Here is a 26350-nt window from a genome sequence, read left to right as displayed (position 1 = left end):
GTGGGAGATAAGGGTTTGATCCCTGGATCAGGAAGATGCCCTGGAGAAGGAAATGGCAACCCACTCCAGTATTATTACCTGCGAAATCCCATGGACAGAGGAGCCTGGCGAGCTACAGTCTATGGGGTCATAAAAGAGTTAGGCAGAACTCAGCAACTAAATAATAGCAATAAGGTTGACACTAGAGGTGCTCACAGTTCAAGTGGCTTGGAGGCCTTCAATCTTAAGAAATGTTTCTGTTATAAACCAGAAGCCTGGTCTTGTCTAGCCCCTGGAGAGATCTATTTACATTTCACAATTTTAGAGTAAGGAATGTATTCTAGAAATTCTAGTTGTATTCTAGAAATGTATTCTAGAATACGCTCATATATTCTAGAAAGAAGAGAAAGCAACTGCCTTCTTTCCCTTTATAAACAAAGAAAACTCCTTTTATTAAAAAAAAAAAATTATCCTTACAATACCACTCTACTTCCCCACCAAGAGTTGAATTTAGGGGTAGTGATTGGTGGTGATGGTGGTAAGGTTTTAGGTTTGCTTTCACTCCAGATAAAATACAGGGATGAACTGAAATGCCCTGTGATATTTCTCTCTACCCAACTTACTCTCTCCAATGCAGTCAATTATTTATCCAAAGAAGTCGACTGAGCAACTTCTCCAGGGAAAGCCCTAGGCTAAGTTGTAAGGGAAGAACTCAAGTGGACAAGGTGGGAGCCCTGTTTTCTGAGAATCTCTAAGTGGGAGAGGGGAGGCCCAAACCCTCAAGTGCTTGAATTTGGGGCAGAGTGGCACTAAATGTGGGCTTCCCAGGTGGCACTCGCAATAAAGAACCCACCTGCCAATGCAGCAGATGCAAGAGATGCGGGTTTGATCCCTGGGTGGGAAGATCCCCTGGAGGAGGGCATGGCAACCCACTCCAGTATTTTTGCCTGGAGAATCCCCAAGGACAGAGGAGCCTGGTGGGCTACATCCATAAGGTCAGAAAGAATCAGACACGACTGACGTAACTTGGCATGCATGCACTGCACTCAATGCCATAAACCAGAAGAGAGGAAGACAATTTCTGCTCAGGGTGAGGAAGGGGTTTGCCAAAGAGGTTAGAAGGGAAGCTGAACCTCCTCCAAGAATTAAAAAGATCATGTCTGATTCCCGAAGTTTTATTTTGAAAAAATTTAAACCTACTGAAAAATAGAATGGTAAATACGCATATAATCTTTCACCTACATTCAATAAGTATTAATATCTTGCCATATTTCTGCTTCTTTCCATATATACAAAAGTAAGGTTCAGTCAGGGTGACCTTTCACCCACATGTATTTCAGCACCCATCTCCTACTAACTGCATGCCATTATCATGGCCAAGAAAGTTAACGTTATCTTGGCAGCATCAGTTTATAATAATACATAGTCCGTATTTTAATTTCCTCCAATTTCAAAAATGTCTTCTACAGCTGTTGTGCCTTTTGTTTCTCGATCCAGAATCTACTCTCAGGTCACATACAGAGTTGGTTTCATCTGTTTTAACTTGAAATGTTATTATTTAAAAGGTGGCTCTGGGAGCTTATTAGAAATGCAGACTCTCGGGCCCCACCTTAGACATAATGAATCAAAATCTGCATTTTAATAAGGTTATTGGAGAAGGAAATGGCAACCCACTCCAGTACTCTTGCCTGGAAAATCCCATGGATGGAGGAGCCAGGCAAGCTACAGTTCATGGGGTCACAAAAAGTCAGACATGATTGAGCAACTTCACTTTTTTATGGTGAGCTATATGCTCATTATAGCTTGAGAAGCAATGATCTAACAATCTCCTCTGCTCTCTGTTGTTTTTTCATGACACTGACATTTTCAAAGGATCCAGGACAGTTCTATTGTCATGTTTTGGGACTGTTGGTGTTTATTCACAATAATATTCAGATGAAACATTTTTGGCAAGAAAAGGACATAAACAATGTTATATTCTTCTTTTTCACAGCAGGGCTAGAAGCATATGTCAGGTTGCCCCAATACTGGCAATAACATTTAGTCACTTGATTCAAGGCATGACCACTGTCTGTCTTCATAGTGAAAGTGAAGTCACTCAGTCGTGTTCGACTCTGCGACCCCAAGGACTGTAACCTACCAGGCTCCTCCATCCATGGGATTTTCTAGGCAAGAGTACTGGAGTGGGTTGCCATTTCCTTCTCCAGGGGATCTTCCCAACCCAGTGATTGAACCAGGGTCTCCTGAATTGTAGGCAGACTCTTTACCATCTGAGCCACCAGGGAAGTCTTCTTGGTAAACCACTTTAATCTTTCTTATTAAGTCATCTACAGGGTAATACTTTGAAGGCATTGAAAGATCCTTCATTCCATGGTTTTGGCATTCTTTGGTGATGACCCTCACCTGAGTCAGCGAATGTACTGAGGGTTGAGGAATGATGGTTGCCTAATTCTTCCACTCCTTCTGCACTTCAGTACCCTCAGTCAGTTCAGTTGCTCAGTCTTGTCCGACTCTTTGCAACCCCATGGACTGCAGCACGCCAGGCTTCCCTTTCCATCATCAACTCCTGGAGCTTGCTCAAACTCATATCCATTGAGTCAGTGATGCCACCCAACCATTTCTAGCTGGCCTGCATCAGTGGAGAAGAGTTCTCCAAGAGGAGATGGTGCCAGGCATTCTAGGTGGGGCTGGACTAAGGCGAGGCACAGAACAGATCTCAATCCAGACTGCACCAGGGAGCGGCAGGACTTACAGCCAGGTGGCAAGAAGCACAGATAGAAGATGACAGGAAGCAGCCCCATCAACAGACTAGGAAGGTTTCCCGGACCCATCCATAAGCTCAGCTCCACACTCAGCCTCCAGTAGCCATTTCCCCCATTCCTGTGGACAGGCAGACCTCAGTGTTCAGACTGTCTGTTGAATAATGTCTTTAAGTTCTTATTATTCAAAGTGTGGTCCCTGGCCCCAAAGCATTGGCATCATCTGGAAGATGATTTCTTCAGAAGTCATTTCATTAGAAATGTAAAACTTAAGGGCCCATGCCTGACCTACAGAAGTATAATTAGCATTTTAACAAGACCCCTAGTAAGAGAAGCACTGCTTTAAGCCCCTGTATTCCAATGACCACTTTCACTAACATTAGCAAAACCAAGGCTACCAAGGAAAATTTTTCTAGTACCTCAATCCACTTTCTCATGGAGTCTCAAGAGAATTTCCTGCCCCAGCTGCATCCTGCCCTACCCTAGAGAGGCGACGTGGCTTGGGATTGAAGAGCATTGCCTTTGAAGTCAACATGCCCCATTATGAATCCTTTCCCTCCTATTCACCATCTAAGGGACCTTCTGTAGCCACTAAGCTGTTTCTCTAAGTCTCAATCACTAAGTCTTGGGGTAAAGATAAAATAAGACAATGCATGTAAAGCATTTAACCCCTGATGATTCAGTACCCTCAGTCAGTCAGTTCAGTTGCTCAGTCTTGTACAACTCTTTGCAACCCCATGGACTGCAGCACGCCAGGCTTCCCTGTCCATCATCAACTCCTGGAGCTTGCTCAAACTCATGTCCATTGAGTCAATGATGCCACCCAACCACCTCATCCTCTGTCGTCCCTCTGAAGTACCCTCATTAAGTGCTTAATCACATTAGTTCAAAAATAAGAGAGGCATTCCTGGTAAAGGTCTCCACGGCCCACCTTACAAGATGTGAGGCCACCTGGCATAGTCCAAACATCAGTTGTCTTTGGCCATTTTCAAAAAGAGAGGGCATCTTTTGTCAAAGTAGATTTAGGAGCTGATTTCCCTGCACAGGATTGCTCTGTGAAAAGAAATGAAGCTTTAAAGGTACTGAAACAGATTACACACTTGGTTAGGATTAAGAGGGTAACCAAAATAGCCACCATTTCCAAGCACTTGCTATTTATGCATAATATCTTACAATGTCCATAACTTTATGTATAATATCTTATTATGTCAATAATCCAGTGGAGGGAGGGATTATTAGCCTTGCAGTCACAGTGATTAAAGGAAATGGGAAAACAGAGTCCTAGGCAGAAAAGATGACTGGGACAGCTCATTTCACCTGGGAACAAAAAGGTTAAATGTAGGGAGGGTTCCTCCCTGCATACACAGAAACATTGTTGAGGATACCAGTGAGATACTCAGAGTCTGAAAAAGAGAGAGAGAGAGAGAAGCATACTTAAGGAAGTGTAGCTGGTTGGTATCCATGGAAACCAAGTTTCCTGAGCTACTCCAGTGAAAGTGAAAGTTGCTTAGTCGTGTCCGACTCATTGCAAACCCAGGGACTGTATAGTCCATGGAATTCTCCAGGCCAGAATACTGGAGTGGGTAGCCTGACTCTTCTCCAGCAGATCTTCCCAACCCGGGAATCGAACCAGGGTCTCCTGCATTGCAGGCGGATTCTTTACCAGCTGAGCTATGAGGGAGCTACTCAGTGGAGCTGAGAATGACAACCTGGGAGGGCCCATTTGCTTCTGTCTGTGTCTAGCCCGTTTACTATTTACCTCAAAGCCAAGTTGCTAAGCATGGTGGTTCACATTTCTCCAGCCAAGACCCAGATCCCCAGGCTAGGTTTGGGAAAGAATTCTTAGACTGGGAGGTCCCTTACTAAAGAGGAGTAGATAAATGGACAGCACTCAGCATAGTGTCAAGGGCATAGAGGGTCCTCAACAAAATTTAATTTGTCCTCTCTTTATACCCTGCTTCTCCACCTCCAAATGCAAAGACTACTAACAGTAGGGTGAATGGAGGGGGGCAAGGAGAATGAGTTGGTCTATCCTTGGCTTCTGAAGACAGCATCTCTCTTGGGGCATAGAAAGAGCACTGGAGAATTTCATTCTAGGATCTGCCACCAACTCACGAGTATCTCAGTCTCCTTGTCTGTAAAAATTGGCTTGACGGACTAAACGATACCTTGGTTCCCCTCTGGCCCTGATTCTTTGATCCTGTCTCCTGTGGGTAGCTAAGGGAACCTATGGAGACCTGTTGTCACGCTAGGAGCTCTTCAAGGCAGCAATAGTCACACGTCTGTCTTGGATGCCATGGGTCCTGGGCTAAGGTTTAAGCAACAGGATTCTTCCCTGTACTATGACGCTTTGTTTTTGACATCCCCTGTCTGAAGCTAGAAAACCAGAAAGCCTTCAAATGACCACACCCCCATCTCACCAACCCGGACTCCCCATGTAAATTAGATCTCTTCTCAGATAGTATGTCTTACATCCTTGCTAGTCAAATTGTGTCCCGTGGGCCAGGAGATCTGCTGTCACCTGAGAGCTTATCAGAAATAGACTCTCAGGCTCCACCCACACCTGCTGAATCAGAATGTTCATTTTAACAGCTCCCCAAGTGATTCGTACACATCCGTACACATGTTCAAGTGCTGTCTGGAAACATGCTGCCTCTCTCCCTCGTAGCTCTTGTCACAACTTGCAATTCTAGTTTTATATTTATCTGCATGTTCTGAACGACTGCTTTAATGATTGAGCCATAAAATCCGCAGGATGTCTTCCAATGACTCAGAGCCTGGCATACCCTAGGTGCCCATTCAACGTGTGCCGAATGTACAATTCCCTGGTAGTTCCCAACTGGCAGTAGCCATCGTGACGGCTCCTCTGGGGTTGTTGCTCCGGCATTCTCTCCTTGGCCCTGGGTATGTTCCAGGGCAGCCAATGAAGTCCACCGTCTTAGCACCACACTTAAACGTACATGTTTTTCTTCACGTGTGTGCACATCGCACTAATCGACGGACATGCTTGGCAGTAAGCCAGATGTTTATTAACTTATGAAAGGCTGTTTGTTGTCTCAGGAGGCAACCAGGAGGGGAATCTATGACATCAGATTTTCCTTTGAACTGTGTGTGTCCCTGAGAGACCACAGATGTACAGCGCTGTTAACTAGGTTAAGAGCTTTCAGCCAACGCAATAAAATCATAGACTATGGGAGCAAAGAGGAAAGGACCTTTCAAGCCAAGTTCACTTCTTTTCCCCTGATAAGCTGAAGCTCCTGAGTTTATCCTGACTTCCTCCTCTAGATCAGTGCTCTGCAGGGCTGTGCCTCAGGACACCTCCTCAACTACGTACCATCTGCTTGGGCTGGAGAGGAGAGTCACTGATCAGAAGGGCTGTCAGTGGAAGGTAAAGGGCAGAGTTCCTAGAGCAGTGGCAGGATAAAAAGAGAACTCTAGATGGTCCTAGGTGTTCCGACACAACAATAAGAAAATAAGACACAGGCAGCAACTAATTTCCTGCCCCATAAGACGTTGGGAAGTTGTTTTCATCCATGTAAATGCTCACATTTCTTTAGGTCTTTATTAATATCTCAATCCAATACACTACAGGAAATCTCGACCTGAATAGGTCAAAAGATAAATAAGACACTTCATTCCTTATTGGTAGGACAATGAGGGGTGTCTCCAAGGTTGAGGTGGGAGAAAGGGGGAGAGAGCCCAAGGGTGGGAAAACTAGTCTCTGAAGAATTTTTTTAACTTCACTGGAGGATAATTGCTTTACAATGTTGTGGTGGTCTCTGCTGTGTATCAATGAGAATCAGTTATAATATATATATAATAATAATAATAATAATAAATATATATATAGGCTTCCCAAGTGGTATTAGTGGTGAAGAACCCGACTGCCAATGCAGGAGACATAAGAGATGCAGGTTCGATCCCTGGGCCAGGAAGATCCCCTGGAGAAGAGCATGGAAACCTACTCCAGTATTCCTGCTTGGAGAATCCCATGGACAGAGGAGCCTAGTGGGCTACAGTCCATAGGGTCACAAAGAGTCAGACACAACTGAGATAACTTGGCATGTATACATATAGATAGATGGATAGATAGATAGATAGATACATAGATCAATCTCCTCCCCCTTGAGCCTTCTTCGCCCGCTCCCTATTCTACCCCTCCAGGTCAGTCACGGGGTGCCAGGCTGGCTCCCTGTATCACACAGCAGCTCCCTGCTAGTTACCTGTTTTACACATGATAGTGTGTGTGTGTATATGTCAGTGCTACTTTCTCAATTTGCCCTGCCCTCTCCTTCCCCCATATGAGTCAGTTGCAGCGAGGGGGATGAATATAGGGCCTGTTATACAGAGGGAAGTAAGTCAGAAAAAGAAAAACAAATATTGCATATTAAGGCATATATATGGAATCTAGAAAAATAGCACTGATTAATCTATTTACAGGGAAGACATGGAGACGCAGACATAGAGAACAGTTTCTGAAAAATTTATTGGGGTGAAAAACTGCCCATCTGCTTCTGTTGCTTACTAGCTCAGTACATGTGAGCAAGACCTCCTTTCCTCCCCTCCATTCCCCAACCCCACAGGTCCTCCTTCAGAAGACAATCTGCTATCAGATTGTCTGCCAGCAACCTCTTACTTAACTGTGTGGCTATTTATACATACAGTTATGCTAGAAAAACTAATAGAAAACATATGTGAACATTAACATAAATAATATACATTTATGCTTATTTATGTTATATAAGTATTTAGATATTAGAGTCAAATGTAAATCTGCAATAAATCCACAGGGACAGGGACCCAATTTTTAATCATTTATGGTATCTTCACAATGCTTGGTACATAGTCATTCTATCAATTCAGAATTTCCAACCACAGGAGAAACAGTACCTTCCCAGGTATATTTACAACATATTTTCACTGTTTGCTGAATCAAACGTAGAAAAAAAGAGCCCACATATATTTATACACTACAGTTGTTTGCCTTATGTTAATCAAAGTAGGAAAAAATAGTACGTGTGGTGGTGAAAAGAAAAAGCACTGGACTGAAAGTTAAGAGTTGCAGATTCTCATCCCTGATGGCCATACACTGTTTACCTCTCAGCTTCCAGTTCCTCACCTGTGAAACATGGATAGTAATCCTCCAATATTATTTCTGATAAACAGGTTGTAAAGCTCATGTAAACTGTCAGTGAATTAGTTTCTGGGTTTTATTTTTTTTTAATCTTAGAGTCAGATGGAACACAAATTCTAAATTATACAACACTTTGAGGGCAACCAAAATGGAAAAGAAAAAGACTAGCTGTTTCAATCTGACGACATCCTCATCTGATTTTTTTTTTACTTTTCTCTTTCTTCTCTTCCAGGACTCCATTCCCAACCCGCTGGGCCAATTCCCCCTTAAAGGAGGTAAGACCTTGGAATTAGGAGTAACTGTGCAGGGGATAGTCCATATCACATCATAGATGATTAACCACCAGAAACATCATGAGTGTCCAACAGAGTGGGTGGGGGCGGAGGTGGGCTGTCAGGGCCAAGCTGATGCGTCTCCATTCATCTGAGCGGCTCCTGAGCTGTACTCACGTCCCCAAGTTCTCCCACCAGCCCTCAACCCTCCCACTAGCGAAAATTCTGGCTTTGGTACAGGCTGGCCCACGGACACAGAGAGGAACACAAAGCGGTATTGTGTTAAGAGTTTAAAATCTAGAGTCAGGTGATGTGGATGTGAATCTTGGCTCTACATCCCACCTGAGAAACTTGGTTCCTTATCTATGAAATTAGAGTAATAACTACGACCTCACGAACGTATTGGAGAAACGATTAGATCTTTTCTGGAAATTGTTTTGCGTGGTGACCAACATATAGTAATCATTAAGTAACTGGTTACAGCCCAAATGCATAATGAATTTGGTTTGTCAAATAGACCTTCCCACGCCCCATATTTTTCTATTACTAAAGTCACTAATCAATGGGTTGTCTCTACTAGCCCCAGAGTGGTGAGATGCAGAGTTAGGTTAATATGGAAAAATGAAAAACTTTGACAACATCTGATGAATGCTTTCATTGCACAAAAAAAGGAAAAGTAAGACCAAGTGAAGGGTCTCGTTCAGGGTATTATGGAGTCAAACTTAGAACCCAGATGTCCTCGTCTCTAATCCAGTGTTCTTTCAACCCAGAACACTAACCCCATCTCAGCCCTGTCACCTTTAGAACCTGGAGAGCCAGCACAGTTGGGCAACCAGACAGCTCAGAGGAAAAAACTAAGAGAGAAGGAGTGGGTCATCATAGGCACTTGGACAGACACACCAGGGCATGCTTAGGACCAGCATGTGTGTGCATACAGTTCCTCACACCAAGAGCAGTCACACCTGGAGTTCCTTCAGGACACCCTGAGCCCTGCTTCTCCTTCTGTTTGCCACCCAGAGACTTGGCAAGCAAGGGCAGAATCCCCTAAAGGGAGCAGCACTCTGGGTATTTCAAGGCAGACCGATAATTACAGCTTTGTCAACAATAGCTGAACTTTGGCTGGAATTGCTTAGCGTGTGACCTCGATTCCCACCAAGCCTCTGTAGACCCTCACATCAAGGTGAAGGGAGCATGGCATAATGCAGAAGCTAGCAAGCTTCTTCTGTAGATGGCTAGACAGTAAACATTTTAGGCTTCGCAGGCCACGAGGTGCCTACTGCAATGAGCCCACTGCTGGAGAGCAGAGGGGCCGCAGACGCTGTGTAAATGAGCAGGCACATTTGCGGGCTTATCAGGCTTCATTCACAGAGTGAGGTGGTGGCCAGGATCCCACCCACAGGCCAAGGTTTGCGGCCCACCTTCATGGAAACAGTACTGGCTTTGGAATCAGAACATGGAGCCTTGCAAGAAACCAAACACGCTGAGTAAATGTCATTTTCCCTTCCCCTGACTCATTGTTTCACATCCATCCAGATTCTCCAAGTTTTGACAAGAGCTTCACTTTTCAAGGCGGGGGGGTGGCTCTTTAAGGAAAGCATGACCTCAATGACAAGGACTGTTTTTGACCAGGCAGCGCGACCTCAGTCATGCTGGGTCTTGGTTACTGCACTTCCATCATTGTAGGTTGTCAACTACAGGGAGTCTCACAAGTGATCCCCTTCTCCTGCAGTCAACTATACTTTTCTCTGAGAGCACATCCTTTTCTATGTTGTTTTGGTGTGAAAATGTCCTTTCTCTTACAACACAAAGTTGATACAGATGGGAATCAGGTTGGCTTGCTTTTTACTCAGAGTTATTTTGTCTGTTTGTTTGAACAACAACAGGCAAAATAAGAAGCTGCCCATTCTATACTGGTCACTGAATTTACATTTTGGAGTCATTAATTTTGGTTTTGAAGTAATTATTTTGGTCCACAGTAATTCAAAATTTTGGCAGCCATGGACTAGAACACTTATCAGATCGCTTCTTACATGGGTCATCACTGTGGATGTCAGAACACAAACTAATCCAAAACCAACCACAGTTCACAATTCAATGTTTTTGCAACCAGGTTAAAAAATGCTAATAATTCTCACTAGGGCCCTTCCCACACTTCCCCTGGATTTATCTTAGCCTCCATCCTATAAGCAAACGACTTGGGGATTAATAGTCCTGTTTGGCAGGTGGTGAGCTGAGGCCCAAGGAGTCAAGGTGACTTGTGGAAGGTCGTCTAGGGAACTGATGGCAGAGCAGGAGTCAGAATCCAGGGCTCCTCTCTAGCCCCACATGATTGTTGCCGAAACCCAGCCTCTGTTCACGGGTGCTGAATAGAAACACGGGGACAGAGCTTTGGGAGAAGTAGAAAAGAGAAAGGGTAAAGCAGGCCACAGTGGGTTCATGCCCTGGAGACTATGTGACCCATCCTGGAGGAGGTAGTAAGGAGCTGTGTTCAGGGAGCAGGGCGTGATCAGCTCATGGACTGTTCTTGGATCGGTTGGCAACAAGGTGAAATTTCAAGCGTTGTCAACCTTTCGGGTCAGCCTTCTGCTCTCAACCAGTCCAGTGTCTATGTTCTTGTGGTCAGCAGTTCTCATCTGCGGGGGTTGGCGGGGGGTCCGCTTCCTAAAAAACAACTTAGGGATGTGTGTCAGGCCTTTATCTGTATCTTTCAGGAAACTGGGGGTTTGTGATTCTGTTATGTGGAAGAAGTATAGTCTATAGATTGTTACCAGTTTCTTAGCCCGACAGCTATTCTTTGCTCCTACGTCTTCACATTTCCCAATCACTGACTCTTGAGTCAGCATTTTAAGGCAAAGACACAGGGGCTTGTACACAGTTTCATGATGTGCTTCGGCCATAAAATGTCAGTGACCTACTACTGTGTGTGGTCCTTGGCTTTCTCTTGCTCTTCAATGCAAGTCTCCACCTGTCTTAACTTGGCCACCTACAGACACGGTGGTCAGATGAGGTGGAAAGAACACCACCTTGGAGCAAGACCTGGGCTCCAGAGCTGACTCCACACTAGCAGGCTGCATTTCTCAGGGCAGGTCTGAAATACAAAAAGACGGTGCGCTGAATGAATGGGAAGGGTCCTTCCAGCTGTGGTGCTTTATGATATTCTAACCTTTCCTTCAGTATGTAAACACAGAAAAAAGAAAGTCCAAAAAGATGATTCCTAATAATATTGAGGAAGTCTGCAGGCTTCCTGCAGGAGGCACAGCCTCGTCCCCAACAAACCCCCTGTAAACAGGCAGAGGCCGCGAACTCCCTTTGGAAAGGCCACGGCAAGGCATCCCTGGGCAGAGGGGCGCTGTCTCCCAGAGGCTCCGGGGCAGCATGTGGTTTGCCACCGGGGTGGATGAGCGCAGAAGCTGGACCCTTACCAGGCAGCCCTGTGGCACCGGCTGATGGAAACTGCCCACCAGGAAGCCAGCAGCAGCCTAGAGCCTGGCAAACAGGGCCAAGCACACAGACCAAAGCGACGTTCACACAGGACGACTCTTAGCTGCAGGGAAACCGCAGAACGCCAGGCCTTTTCTGTAAGGAGAGGATGTCTGAGTCCCAGCACTCACCTCCCACTCCCGGCCAGGAGACTTGTCACCGGCAGACCGCCACCTCGCCCCCACTCCCTTGTGCTTAGGACTCGGGGGCCTGGGCGGAGGCTCGGCTGGGACTGTGGGCAGCCAGGCAGGGCCCCGGGGGGAGAACCTTCTCCTTTCCTCTAGCAAACAGAGTCACTAAGGGCTCCTTCACAGAGCCGCTCCGAGGGCAGGACGGGACCACAGATACGACCCTTGTCCGCCACACGGTTGGGCGCGGGGTCCGGGAGGGCCGCGAGAGGGGCCTGTGCCGCTTCTCGCCATCCTCGTTCCTGTCTCCTGCCTCCGCCACATTCTGAATCTCACATGTTCTCCTGTTTGTGCAGTATTTGCCCCAACCCCAGAACAAGCCCCCATGCCTGATCTCCCCAGAGTTCCAGAAGCACCCACGTTTGTGTGCAGCAAAGCTGACAGCAGGATTTAGGGAATGCGGACAGGCTGGTGGGGTGGTGCCTTCCAACACGGAGGATGAGGCAGAACAGAGTTTCAGATTCCACGCGATTGCGAGGCCTCTGCACCCTACCCAGCAGGTAGAGCACTCTCAGGAGACAGCGCTCTTCCCTTGGGTTCAGCCCTCTAGCACACATACTGACCCACCCCGCTTCCACCTGCTTCCATGCCCTTTCTTTTTCCCAATTTCATCACCCATCACTTCCCCTCACAAACTCGGCAGAAAGTCAAACTCCTGACTTCATTGCAAAATAATTTTGGTCACCTTGGTCTCAGTCCCAGGCATTTCCAACATCCCAGCAACCAAGTATCAATTCTTACCTGCACTGGAGGAATTCCGTAGATGACTTGTAAATCAGTTTTTCTTTTATTCCCCAGCTAGGCAGGTGTGAGGATGTGATAGGATGTAGATAATAAACACTGATGGGCACTTGCTTTTGGCCAAGCACTGGGCTGAGGGCTTCGTGATTCACTTGTGCAGTCTCACAACAAACCCCAGGATAATTATTAGCCCCTTGATATTTTTAAGTGGGAAACTTGAGCACAGAGAGGTTTACCGACTTGCCTAAGATTGCACAGCTAGCAAGGAGTGGGGCCTGACCTCAAAGTCCAGGCTGAGGTGCCTGGGAGCCCTTTGGCTTATCCAGGATGTCAGGATGAAGATGCTGAGCGCAACATGACTGTGCTTCCGTTCAGTGTCCCCACCAGCGCTCCAAGGCCAGGAATCCCCCCCAGGGCTCTCTGTCACGTCCTCCACACCTGCTCCTGAAGCTGTTTGTCTTCCGGTCACTGGAGCGTGCTCCCTGGTGTTGAGCTCCGGGCCAGAGAGGGCCAGTAGGGCACCTCCACACGTGGATGGCACATGTGGCAGATCCAGGGGATCTGGAGGCCAAATTCAGGCCCCAGCTTGGCAGCGGAGGATCCTGAGACCTGGGAGGATCCTCCCCCCACACCCACTGCCAGCCAGTTAAGAGAATCTGCCTTCCCTGTGAGTGTCACGTGCCCCTAATATCCAGAGGTTCCTGGGGGCCCTGAGGAGGTGGAAACAGACCACCTGGAGGAGTCCCGAACCCCTCTTGTGTGTCCCCCGTCCCCCACCCGAATTCAATCCCCAGCTGAGGAAGAGGGGCAAAAGGCCGAGAACTGGGTTGAACTTCGGCCCGCCCAAGAGACGGGCAGAGCTGCAGCCACCTCCTCCCCTAGAAGCGCTGAACACAGCAAACAGAGACCTCGCATCTGTCAGATGGACAGAGTGGGATCTAACTGCCCAGTCCGCTGGTTGTCGTAGTTTTTTTTTTTTCTTTTTTTCCCCCACACTAAGCGGGGTACAACTGCTCAGCGGTCACTGCTTTTCACGTAGTTACAGGCCTCAAAGAACTTACTTGCCTTTATGTTCATTTTAAACCCATTCACTCAGAGCTCACTCTGAAACTGTCTTTTTCTTAAGGCAGAGCTAACCGGGATCAGGGAAGCTCTCTAACAGAAATAAACTAGAAAATGGGCCACAAAGAATAAGGTGGGACAGGGTCCTGGAGAGGCCATCAGAGTGCTAAAGCCATCTGTGTTTAATCCCTGCCCCGTGTCACCCAGAGGAGAGGAGAGGGAAGGGAAGATGGGGGTGGGGGGAAGATAGGAGGAAGGGAAGAAAAAGGAAAAGAATTCAGATCATCGAGGCGCATATTAACATTTATACTTGAATTTTGCACATACACATGTCACAAGTCTTTAAATCCAGGAGAAAAATCCCCATCTTTCACTTTGGGGAAGAGGAGAAAAAAAGAAAGAAGTGGGGGAAGGAGGGAAGGACAGAAGGAAGAAGGGAAAGAGGGAAGGAAAGCAAGTTTGTTTCTCAAACTGGCTTCACTACATGTTTCATCCAAGCTCTCTGGACACCACACATGTTGTCTTAAATTTCTATAAGCCCCGCTGTGCAAGCCCTGGGCCAGGAAATGGGAGCCAGACGTGAGCAGATCTCTCTTTGCATTTTCAATCAGACTTTAAAGGTGCTTCTTAAATACCCTCCAATAATATCAATTCAGTCTGCACTTAGTGCAAGTGAATTTCAAGGAATTACACAGCAAGTCAGATAGCTTTATCTTACATTCTGCAACAGGTCAGGATTGAAGAGACCCCAAGGGAACTCCCTGGCGGTCCAGCTGATAGGACTCTGTGCTGTTACTGCTGCGGGCCCTGTTCAGTACCTGGGCAGGAACTAAGATCCCACAAGCTGTGGCATGTGGCAAAAAAAAAAAAAAAAACACCTCAAAATCCCAAGGAACCTTCAAGGGATTCAAATGAATTTTCACTTGATCTCAACTTATATTTACTGGTGACTATGTGTTTAACACTGAGCATGCCAGAATAGCTACTCCTCAAATGCTGTCTGTAAACCCAAGGCTACCTAGTCCTTTGTTTAACAAATGGCCTACTCTGGAGTTTTCCCATGGCTAGTTAGCCAAGGAAACTGAAGTCAGCTGAAATGACCCTTAGGTTAAGGATTCACTTTGATTCCGAATTCCACCGATAATGGCGAGGCTCTCCCCTAGATGTCGCTATTGCGACTCTCCTGGATATTGCGCCAAAAGGGTGGAACTCAGAAGCCAGGACATGGTAGATGCAGAGTCATGAGGATGATTCCTCTCCTTCTTGGAAGGATTAAAATAGTTTCAACAGATGGACGAAGGGCTATTCACACTTTCCTGAGAGCATCCAATGGCCTCAAACACTTAGGTACATAATTAAGAAACCTCAGTCCACCAGATAACGTCATGGCTCTGGTTTAATGAACGTCTCATTGGCCAGACAAGTCTGCTAAGAGTGCTGCTGAGCTGTGCTACTTAAGAACCAAGGAAAGAGGAGTGGGACAAGAGGGGGCTACCACGTGCTGGGTATCCCCTCCAAGCCGTGCGCTGTACAGGCCATTTGACATCCATAATCTCATTGCATCTTCGCAACATGCACACGTTGGGGTTGACCGTTACTAGCCCCACTTAACAGATGCAGTGATTGAGGGTCAGTAACGGGAAGTGATGGAGAAGGAAATGGCAACCCACTCCAGTGTTCTTGCCAGGAGAATCCCAGGGACGGCGGAGCCGTCTGTGCTGTCTATGGGGTCGCACAGAGTCGGACACGACTGAGGCAACTTAGCAGCAGCAGCAGCAGCAGCAGCAGTGGAAAGTGACAGGTCTGACGCTAGAAGCCTTGACCAGAACCCAGGTGCTTTCTTTGAGATGCACTGTGTCTGTTTTGCTCCAATATTAACCTGGAAGGTGCTTGGCACTCAGACCACATGCTTTCTGGCTGGAATGGTAGGTGTGGCTTGTTTTGCCCCATTGGGCATTGTTGCATCTTAATGGAAGCCTGACAGCCCCTGACTTATTCCTTGTCAGGGTTCAGCCCATGAATCTGAAGTCACCTGCTGGCATTCCCCTGGGAACAGGAAGTCCAGATGGCTCATTAGTGCTTGTCTTCCAGGCACCCATAGCTGTCTAGTCAGTTTTCAGGCCAGTATGTATGGTGGCTGCAAACCCACTTATCCCTACATTTAAGCCTCTCTGCTGCATGGAAAGACTGGAAACCAGGGCAGAGCCCAGGACTAGGAGTCAGGGACTCTGTGCTCTGGACCCAGCTCTGCCACTGACCTACTGTGCGGTCTTGAGCCAGTCCCTCTGGATTCAGCCTCTCCACTCGTAAACCTAGCATCACAGTCAACTTGGCATCCAATGGTCCTTTTGGGTCTAATACTTCGAGATCTCAAGAAGGGTTCCCATCTTCATGTTGCATTGTTCTGACTTCTATCTAGAACATGACCCTTCCAACCACCTAAAGCAACATCTCTCTCCCTGTCTCTGTCTTCTATGCACCTGACCAGGAGGGCTTTGTTGGCAAATGTTTCTCTCCAGGCTTCCTAACAAAGTCCAAGAAAATTTCATGATCCTTCTAGAGGAGACTGAGGCTTGAGAGGATGGCTTACAAGTCTTGCCCACCTGAAGGCCTTGGTTCTCAGGAGTACCCACAGAGAACCTGAGTTGTCTGGAAGATGGAATGCCCAACAGAAGCAAGGGGTCCAGACTGTGGCCCAGCCCCACCCCGAGGTCCGGGGTGACCTTGGACAAGTCTGCTTGTGGGGGTAACACTGGGGAGCACATGTGTTATGTAGTTACCAAGGCTGGGACGAATGATTTCTCAGGGAACTTCCAGTTCTGTGAACCATGAAAACCCTTACAGAACCAGGTTGTTCATAACTTAGGTTATTCCCAGACCTAAAACACTCTCTGTTCTACTGCTGCAGGTGTCCGGAAATCTTAATGTGTGTAGACAGACTCCTGGCTGGGGTAGAGAAACATGCTCAAAAGATAAGACAGTTGGAGCTGGGACTGACTTTGTATCCCTGCAGCAGGCCTGGCAGTGTACACTTAAGTCTACACAGCCGGCTAGAATCAGCTAGAAGGGCCCTTCGGATCATCTGATCCACCCTGCTCTTCATCTAGCTTGAGACACAACCGTCCAGACAAAGAAAAGTTCTAGATTCTAACTCCCGGGCCATCTACTTGCCAAGATGTGCAGACTGTTCTCACTTCCCCTCCCTAGGGTTTAGTTCTTCAAATTAAACCCCTAGGTGCAGCTAATTCGGTTGGGAAATAAATGAAACAGAGGTATGTTTTGCTCCCAATGCTCCCCAAATTCAAACTTCCAGGAATACTATCAGATTCCTGTTTCATAACCAAAACACATCACATCATGGGCTCAGAGAGCGATAAGGAGACTCAAAGCCACATGGCTGATGACCCATGGAATATTCATCTAGGTCTGGACAAGAGTCACAGACTCTCACACCAGCCCAACACATTTCTGAACATCAATAACTGGTCCAATATTTGAGCTGCCAGCACTGTGACTTGCAGTGTATGTTGTATGTCCTTAATGAAAGTCTTCCCACTGCCTCATCCGGGAAATGGGGACAAGAGCTAACTCGCTGTTAGCTGAGTGCATTATCTCCTTAAACTTCCAGAAGCCATGTTGTTTGGGCCCACAGCACCAGCCCCCATTAGCCCTGGCCCTCCTAACAGCCTTGAAAGATGCTTAGGACCAGCAGTGTGCCTTCTCCAGGCTCCTCTCCACGTTCAGCAGTTCCATTCCACCGAGAGCTCCTCCGGAGCCCTGCTTCCCCAGTCCCTTCCCGTAGCCAACTCAGTGATGTCATTCTTCAAGAGAGTTGCCTCTGTTTTCCCTTCTTTTCGAAACAAACATCTAACAGATTGTTTAAGAAAAACTAAGATACACCATGGCATTTGATTTCAGGAAATGCAAAAGCTTCAAAATAAGTTTTTTTTTTCCATCCTTGGGTTTCTCAGAATTACAGCTGAGGTCAACCCAACAAACATGCAACGACCAAAGGGGAAAGAAAAAGAAAAAGAACCTGCATGTGTGAGAGGCAAGTCCAGGCTTGTACTTCTACATCCACCTGTTAAGAGAGGCTCAACTGACAGATGCCACAAGTGACAAGGTGGGAGGGGTCTTGGCCGAGGAGGAGAGTCTGTTCACGGTGTGATGTGCTGGCCTGAGCCAAAGGCTTGAATCTTAACCTCCCGTGTAATCTAGCCTGACCTGCAGGACCAAAAAGAGAATGAGGCCAGGTGTCGTCCAGCCCGGAAGGCGAGGTCAGGCCAAGCATCCACATTCCCTTCCTCAAGCCCTGAGAACTGAGCTGACATCCACGGGAAGGAGCACAGACAGACTACATGATTCAACTCAACAAACATTTACACAGTATCTTCTGGGCTGGCAGTGGGGATGTGGAAACAGTAGTCTCTGCCCTGAGGATGCATGGTCCAATGGAGAAGGCAAATAGGCAAACGGAAGGGAGGGTCAGAGAAGGGTTCCCAGAGCGGGTGGCTGCCAGGCAGTGCTTTAAACAAAGCACAGCTTGCCAGTGAAGAGGGGGATTCCAGATGAAATGGAAAACCAACATAATGTAATTGGGGGCATCCCAAGGGCCCAACCTCCAGTAGAATGGTCAAAAATCCACTCGGGCATTAGAGTCAGACAGCCTCAGCTTGAACTGCCCCTCTACCACTGACTAGCTATGAAAATGTGACAAGCCACGTAACTTTTAAAGACTCAATTTCCTTATGTACAAGAGAGAAGTGTCTAGAGTACCTTTCTTGTGGGGTGATGGTGAGAACGAAATAAAATAATGCATGTAACAGGCTTAGCAGAGTAAAAAGAAAATAGCCATTAGTCACTGTGTGTCAGCTAGTATTATTATTCCCAGCACCACCACTACTACTGCTGGGACAAGTACAAGAGACAACAAGGGGAACAGGGAAGGTGCGGGAGGAGACTGCATTGTTCATTAGGGATTAGGACACAACGGAACAAAATGCCATGGGGAGGAGCTTGGCCCCGATCCTGCAGTCACAGTGGGGTCAGAAAGGGGTTGCAACAAAGAGACACAGCCAGACATGTCTCTCTGCGATTCCTTTTGACCTGATGTTCCACACCCCCCAGAAAAGAAGGCTGGGCCTTCTACTCATAGCCACAGCACATTTAAGAATAAACAGCCCTCAGTGTTCCCTGGTGGCCTAGTGGCTAGAATTCGGGCTTTCGCTGCCTTGGCCCAGGTTCAATCCCCGGTCAGGGAACTGAGATTCCATAAGCTCTGTGGGGTATGGCTCAAAAAAAAAAAAAAAAAAAAAAAAGAATGAGCAGTCCTCATTGCCTCCTTGCTGTGACTGTACACAACCCAAGAGTGGGCTGCAGGCAGGACGAGATCCCTGGCTGGAGGATGAGTGAGAGATGAAATCAAAAGAACAATGGCAGCTAGCCCTCCAGCCCTCCTCACCAAAGAGACCTGTGGACCAGAGCCTCTTTACACCTCCAGGGGAGATAAGAATGAAAACAGACCCCTGCTTCTGCTGGGGGTGCCTCTAGCAGTGAGCTTGTTCAGACAGCAGGGGGAACTCTTCACTTAACTTTCTACCACTGCAAGCCCCCACTGTAAGGAAGGCCCAGGAGGGATTTTCCCAGGCCAGGACAGAGGGCAATGTAGAAGATTGTGGCGAGTTCAACAGATGCCACTCTAAAATCCCCGTGAGCAAGCCTGCTAGGATGTGGTCACTTTGACTGAATGGCTGCCTAGTTTCTGACAGATGGAATCATTGGTCATCTCTGTCATCTCTGGTGACATCATCAAAAAGATGTCAATGTCAGATCCTAGATCTGCCAGTTCTATAGATTAGGGAAACCAAGACCCAACGATCAGAAAAAAATGCCCAGAATAAGTTGAATTCATGAGTCGTTGCAGGAAATGTATAGCTTGGTTCTGTGCATACAAAATAGTTACTATACTAAGAAATGAAGCTGCCATCACCAGTGAATACATTTAAAATATTCTGATTTCTTAAATTCCACAATGACATAAACATTGTCTTTTCTCCCTGCCAAGGAAGCTCCATATAGCAGGCTCCCTGCTTAGGTCTCTATGATCTAATATCCTTTTAAAATTGAACACTAGGATGTGTTTACCTCTTCTGTCTGGCAAAATGGCCTTGAGGAGGAAGCCTGGTCTCTGAAATCAGATAGACATGGGAGTGGCTATCAGGGTTTCCTCCAACTTGCAATGGGCTTGTATTGCTGACCACGTCTGGACATCAGCATTAGCCTTGCAGAGCTATTCTGAGAATTCATTCAGCACAGAAGTACACTCTTAAAGGAAGGATGGCAATAATTACTACCAGCCTTAGTGTTCTAACCACCACTGCCTGGCTGAGTCACACAGGACAATGCACTGAACTTGTACAGTGCCCGCGCTTTTTTCCATCTCTCAAAGGGATTTAATCAGCCCTCTCTCACAGAGCTGTTGCAAAAATCCAGTGAGGTGGAGTATATTAAGTGACAAGAATGGCACCAGGTACATACAGGAGCTCGGGACCTGTTTATTTCCTTCCTCCAATTTCCACAATCTTTTGTAAAAGTCCATGTGGAAGCAATCAAATTTAAAGAAAAAAAAAAAAAAGACTCCCAAGGTACTTGATGGCAAAATGAGAAAAAAACAGGTTTTCCTTTTATCCCCCAAATGGAAACAGAATAGTAATTGTCTCCATGAAAGGGTCATGGGAAAAGATCTCGTGTCTCCAGTTCCCAGAGCAGAGAGAGGCATTTAACGTGCGTTCTTATTTTTAGGGAATTGCTCAGAGGACATCTCATGTATCCTGGAAAGGGCTCCATTCAAGAAGTCATGGGCCTACCTCCAAGGTCAGTAACCAAAACCAGGAACCCCAACCATATGAGGGTCACTTCCTATGGCCTTTCTCAGATTTCTAAGCCAGAGGTCACAAGTAGAGGCTCACGGCCAAATGTGACCTGCATGTGTATTTTGTTTAACCTGTGTGATCATTTTTATAATTTAAATTTAAATGGCTTAGGGGGAGAGGGGAGAGGATTACTCTCAAAAGCTGCAAGATTCCTGCTTCCTGAACCTCATTCACTCCTTTACCTTTGCCTCCCTGGCCTGTGAGGGAATCAGTGCTCCACCCCCACCCCTCTTCATTCATCTACGGGCTGCAGGCCAAGGGTACTGTCCTTTCCCTCATATGTGGGAAGCAGGCTCTTAATCTCTGCCTCTATCAAGTCATTCACAAGAGAGTCACAAAACTTCCTGGTGTCCAGATTGATAGTTTAATGACCATGTTGGCACAGGCCCCACTTGCATATTGCAGCATGCTTCAGGTAAGAGGTCCCTTAGAGACAAAATAATAAGAGGCATTTATGCTAGGATAGATGAGGTACAGCGGAGATGGCCAAGATTCTCTGCAATAGCCATCCTGCTCATTTTCAAAATTCAATTTTGCAGTTAGATTAGTTTTCATTCTTCAGTGGAATTGCAACGAGGTTTAAAGGAAAGCAATTAAAATGAACATGCCAGCTTCCCAATTCTGAAAGACACCTGGACCCATCAGGGCTGATTTTGACTTGTCAGTGAAAAGACTCAAGAGACTTGGCATGTCTGCTTAGAGGGCCTACTAATTCTCTGCTCCTCTATAAATCCCAGCTGGGAGGAATCCCTTAATGTGAACTTGAGAGGTCTACACAATGGTGTCTGGCTGCCCTTTTAAAGAGAGGAAGACATTTAAAACTTCAGAAAATGAATAGTTAAGGGATGCATCTGAATGTGAAAGAACAGACTGAGGTCCTCCTAGACTTCTTGATGCCTGAATTGGTTACTAATTGAACAAAACTGAATGCTTTTTCTCTGATACTTTGTGCAATGCTTACCCAATAGCAGTCCCCTATTGATCAACTGTTCATTGATTGATTGAATATATGTCCAGGATAGTCCAAAACTTATAAGGAGAAGAGTCCAGGAACTTATGGTCTGAAAAGGGAAAAGTAGAACTTATAATAATAATAACAGAGTGATAAAATGATTAAATGGAAAACAGTTACCTCTGTAGGGGATAAAGGTCTAGGACTGTGTGTTTTCTGACCCTCCAGCTTTATGCTTTAGAGAAAAAGCAGAGGGATGGTTTGTACCTGTACCTTAAACACTCAGCAATGCCTAGGACTAACATGCAAGATATTCCAGATGGCTGAACCAGCAGGCATTATTACAGAAAACACGGGGCTTGAATGGGGAAACTTGAATAAAGATTTCAAATTTTCTAATCTGCATCTGAAATTTGCCTAATGACTCTGAGGTCCTTTTGTCTTTCCCCTTCCAGTGTCAAAGCATATAAACAAAACCAAGTTGTCTTGGAACAAAGATGGCATCATCCATGGAGTCAGATATCAGGATGGGAACCTGGTGATCCAGTTCCCAGGTTGGTACTTCATCATCTGCCAACTGCAGTTTCTTGTGAAATGCCCAGAGCATTCGGTCGACCTGAAGCTGGAGCTCCTCATCAACAAAGATGTCAAAAAGCAGACGCTGGTGACAGTGTGTGAGTCTGGAGTGCAAACCAAAAACATATACCAGAACCTCTCCCAGTTCTTGCTGGAACACCTTCAGGTCAACACCACCATATCGGTCGAGGTGGATAAATTCCAGTATGTGGATACAAACACCTTTCCTCTTGAGAACGTGCTGTCCATCTTCTTATATAGTAGTTCAGACTGAACCACCCCTCCTGGCCTTTGGGAAGAAAGCAACTCCCTACCACACAGCACTTATCCTTCCAGACACTTGGGGAAAAAAAAAAGAAAACTTTAGGCCAAGACTGAAAAACACAAAGGGAATTAAATAGTACACTTCCATCCCCTGGGAAGATCCAACTCAGGGTTAAAAAGAGACTTTTGAGTGAAGTATCTTCCGACAGAAGGCAGGGACGCAATGTGGCATGGTGGACAGAGCCACACATGGGAACCAGGAGGCATGGGTTTAGGCCCAGCCCCATCACTAACTCACTGTGTGACCCGGAGCCAGTCCTTTCCCTCCCCTGGAACTTGGATGTCATGTCAGAAAAGCCAAGGGGCTGAGTTTTTAATCTTTCCAAGTCTCCTCCATCTCAGAAGAGCAGCCTCTCTCGTCACAGACCTGAGAACTAAGATCCCAGGCGCTACTCCCGAAGCCCCCCGCCAAAGGAAAGGCCCCCACATTGGCACTCAGTGACGGCACTTCGTAGCCTTCCGGCTGTCACGTCACCTCAGCAGAGTCGGGAGCTGGGGACGAGGGGCAGGGCACCTTGCTTGACAAACGGAGTGAACAGTAGGATCTAAAGTCTGCGAAACTGACCATCCTGCATCTATTGCCTTGCGGGTATTTGGAAAACCACCCGGCCAGGCTTGACTCTGCCGGAACTGAGAGTGACAATAAGACAGCAACACACAGCTTTTGTTTCCCGTCAGGAAAGCGCCATGAGTTCGGCAGGTACTCAGCCCGTGTGCAGCCGTCAACGGTGATCAGCCGTTTGGTAAAAGAGCAACTGCTGTCTCCCACATTGAGCTCTTTCCCCACTTCAAACAGCTCTCAGGAAACCACTCTGTGGAGGGTTTTTAAGGCCTGACTGTGTTGTTGACAGACAATGACTCTGAAAATGGTGAGGACTTCTGGGGAACGGCCGCCTCCTCTCCTGATCTGGATGGTCAGGACATTTCAACCTATGTTTACATTTGTCCGTCTGTGAGGGAGCACCTTGTTTGAGAGAAGGACCACTGACTTGAAATATAAGCTCGTGAAGTTATGCTTCAGAGGAAAAAGGAATGCCTTAACTGCTATGTAAAGAAGGGAGTAAAATTTGCATTTTTCTCAGTCAGGAAGAAAGAAGAGAAAGGAGTAGGAACTCAGAGAAGGACTAGAAATGATTTCAAAGAAGGGAAGAAAAAGAACAGCAGTGGTGGTATGGGTGAGAGGGACTTCAGAGAATAGAAATGGCTAAGGGAAAGATTAAAGTAATTTGCTAAGCCAGGTGTTAGACTGACCGCTTCCTAGGTCTCCACTAAGAAATGTTCAGTAAAGTCTACATTTCTCTTCAACCCTTTCTGGAGTAGATTCTTTGGGAGGAGTGGGCATTGGAAGAGATGTTGAATTCAGCAAGTCAAGTGGTCTGTGGTAAAAAAAAAGAAAACATAGATAGGTTTTGAGGAACCAAAGCCACAGAATAAGGGGGCACCTGGCATTTACACCCTAACTCTGTAGAACAAACGAATCCTGATTAAACCAACTCCTGCATTCTTCAAAAAGTATCTGCAACCTAAGCATGTGGAAGCTAAGTAAATTTTCTACTGTCTCATATATTATCTTGAGGAGGTTTCCATTTTCATTTTTAACCAACACTCCGGAGCAGAGGTACCTGACATTTACCTCCTGAGGGGTTCCTAATCTCAGTATCTATCGAGCAATGGCCTGAAAGCCAGCATCTGAAGACACAGAATTTAAAGGAATCCAGTAGCAAGACAATTATAAGAGAATAATAATCATATTAATAATCATTAATAACCCAATGTGGGGATAATATGGAACCCCCGGTGGCTCAGATGGTATAGAATATGCCTGTAATGCGGGAGACCTGGATTCAATCCTTGGGTTGGGAAGACCCCCGAAGAAGGAAATGGCAACCATAGGGAGTGGATGGCCTAGAAAGTTTAAAAATGGAATTCTGCCACTCCCTGAGGGTTACCAAGCCCCTGGAAATGCTGTGAGCAAATGACGTCATCTATGCAAGTAAAATAAGTCATTTTTCAAACTGGGAGTCCAGGCTGCCTAAAATTATGCCTCTTTGGTAAAAATTCAACTGGTGCTCACTCATTCTGCCCTCTGCCATCCCCAACACATAAATACACACACACACACAAACTATACTTGTAGAACTTGCAGAGGAGGGTGATGGACGAGTTGATGAATAATAACAAGTGAGTATAAATGTATATCTGTCCTTGGGAAAATTCACAGGACTGTCTTTCTCCACATTTGGGGACTTCTTCCTCACCCATTTCTCCATCACACATGGATGCCTCCTCATCCAATTCCTTCTCAGAATCCCCACATCACACAATTCTTAGCGGGGAGAAGGGCCCCGCAGGTCCAGGGGGGCTGATAGGATCAGGCACCAAAGAAAAGAGTGCAGGAGAAACTGGGCAGGATTCACCAAACGGGGGAGCCTTCCAGAATCCCTGGAACACCGCTAACTGTCCTGGCACTGGGGGACAAAGCTGTTAAGAGCACAGAGGAGTCAGTCAGTATCATCTCTGGAAAGACTGAGAGATCAGCTGAGCCAGTGTTGGAATGCAAGCCCACTACAGGGCAGAGACTGAAGTAGGGATTTAAGCCCAGCCTCCTGACCTCATTACTACCCACCAGACCCTTCTGCCCCCACTGTGAAAGTGAAAGTGAAGTCGCTCAGTCGTGTCCAAATCTTTGCGACCTCGTGGACTGTAGCCTACAACGCTCCTCTGTCCATGGGATTTTCCAGGCAAGAGTACTGGAGTGGGTTGCCATTTCCTTCTAGCCTTTTCATAATTCCTCAAGTCACATCCGTCCAGCACTGCCCTGAAGCAGGCCTCAATCGTCAGGGATTCCTCTGTTTCTCCCTGACTCTCAGAACAATTCCGGATCATCATTCTAAAAGAGACAGGTGGTCTGTAGATTTTTGTACATGGTCAAATCATGGAAAAAGTTTTGGGTCCCATGATGTAAGTGTTTCATCACTCAGAAAATGAAGAAATATATAATATGAACAATGTTTTGCAGTAAAAAAATTAAAAGCTTGTTTTATTTAAGGTTACATAGATAGGTGAGTGTATATATATGTGTGTGTAAGTAGGTATGTGTGTATGCATGTACATATATGTATACTCTGTATATGCATATGTGTATGTATGTATGTATATACACTGTCCCCTAATAATTGTTTTACAGGTCATCTGCTTAAACTGGGGTCAGGGGAAGAAGCCTGATTATTGCTCTGGGCACTGCAAAGTTTATATATTTTTGTATTTATTTTTAATTATGAAAAGAACAGAAAGTAGTATTTCTCCCATGACTCACCAGTATTTAATAACTATTAATATTTTACTATATTTGCTTCTGCTTCTTTTAAACAGTAAAAGTACAGGCAGAGCTGAAGCCGCCCCGCTATGTTCACCTCCCTGCCCCTCCCCAGAGCTAACCACAGCCTGGGCGTCTGCATGCCCCTGTCACCGGGCGGCGCAGATGGTAAAGAATCCACCTGCAATTCTGCAGGAGACCTGGGTTCGATTCCTGGGTCAGGAAGATTCCCTGGAGAATATTCTTGCCTGGAGGATTCCAGGGACAGAGGAGCTTGGCAGGGGCTATAGTCCATAGGGTCACAAAGAGTTGGACATGACTGAACTGAGGGATAAACACTTTCACTTATATGGTTTTATATTTGTTTCCCCATAGGAATACATAGTACAAGTCTGTGTGTTTTTAAATTTTTCAATAAATGATATCCTACTTTATATGGCATTTTGTGACTTGAAATTTTCATATAACATTAAGGTTCTGAGATTTACCTAAGCTGACACACACAGATCTATTAATAGCTCATTCACTTAACTGCTATTACACTATTTCATTGTTTGAATACATCAGAGTATGCTCATTCTCCTATGGATAAGGATGTAGCTTGCCTTCTGATCTGCTGCAATAAGGATCTTCCT

The 26350-nt window shown here is 46.2% G+C and overlaps 1 protein-coding gene across 1 annotated transcript in view; it reads left to right on the top strand.

Moving 5' to 3' along the window:
• TNFSF8 (TNF superfamily member 8) overlaps nt 1-26149 on the top strand; it is a 30599-nt gene extending 4450 nt beyond the window's left edge. The window contains exons 2-4 of the mRNA XM_043453066.1: nt 8105-8147; nt 20417-20488; nt 21955-26149. Coding sequence (XP_043309001.1) covers nt 8105-8147; nt 20417-20488; nt 21955-22349 — 510 coding nt within the window. The 3' untranslated portion in view covers nt 22350-26149. The remainder of the gene's footprint in view (nt 1-8104; nt 8148-20416; nt 20489-21954) is intronic.
• The last annotated feature ends 201 nt before the right edge of the window (nt 26150-26350 follow it).

The sequence above is a fragment of the Cervus canadensis genome, chromosome 30 (assembly GCF_019320065.1).
Source record: "Cervus canadensis isolate Bull #8, Minnesota chromosome 30, ASM1932006v1, whole genome shotgun sequence".
In the NCBI taxonomy this organism is placed as follows: Eukaryota; Metazoa; Chordata; class Mammalia; order Artiodactyla; family Cervidae; genus Cervus; species Cervus canadensis.
This window is presented reverse-complemented; position numbering and strand designations above follow the sequence as displayed.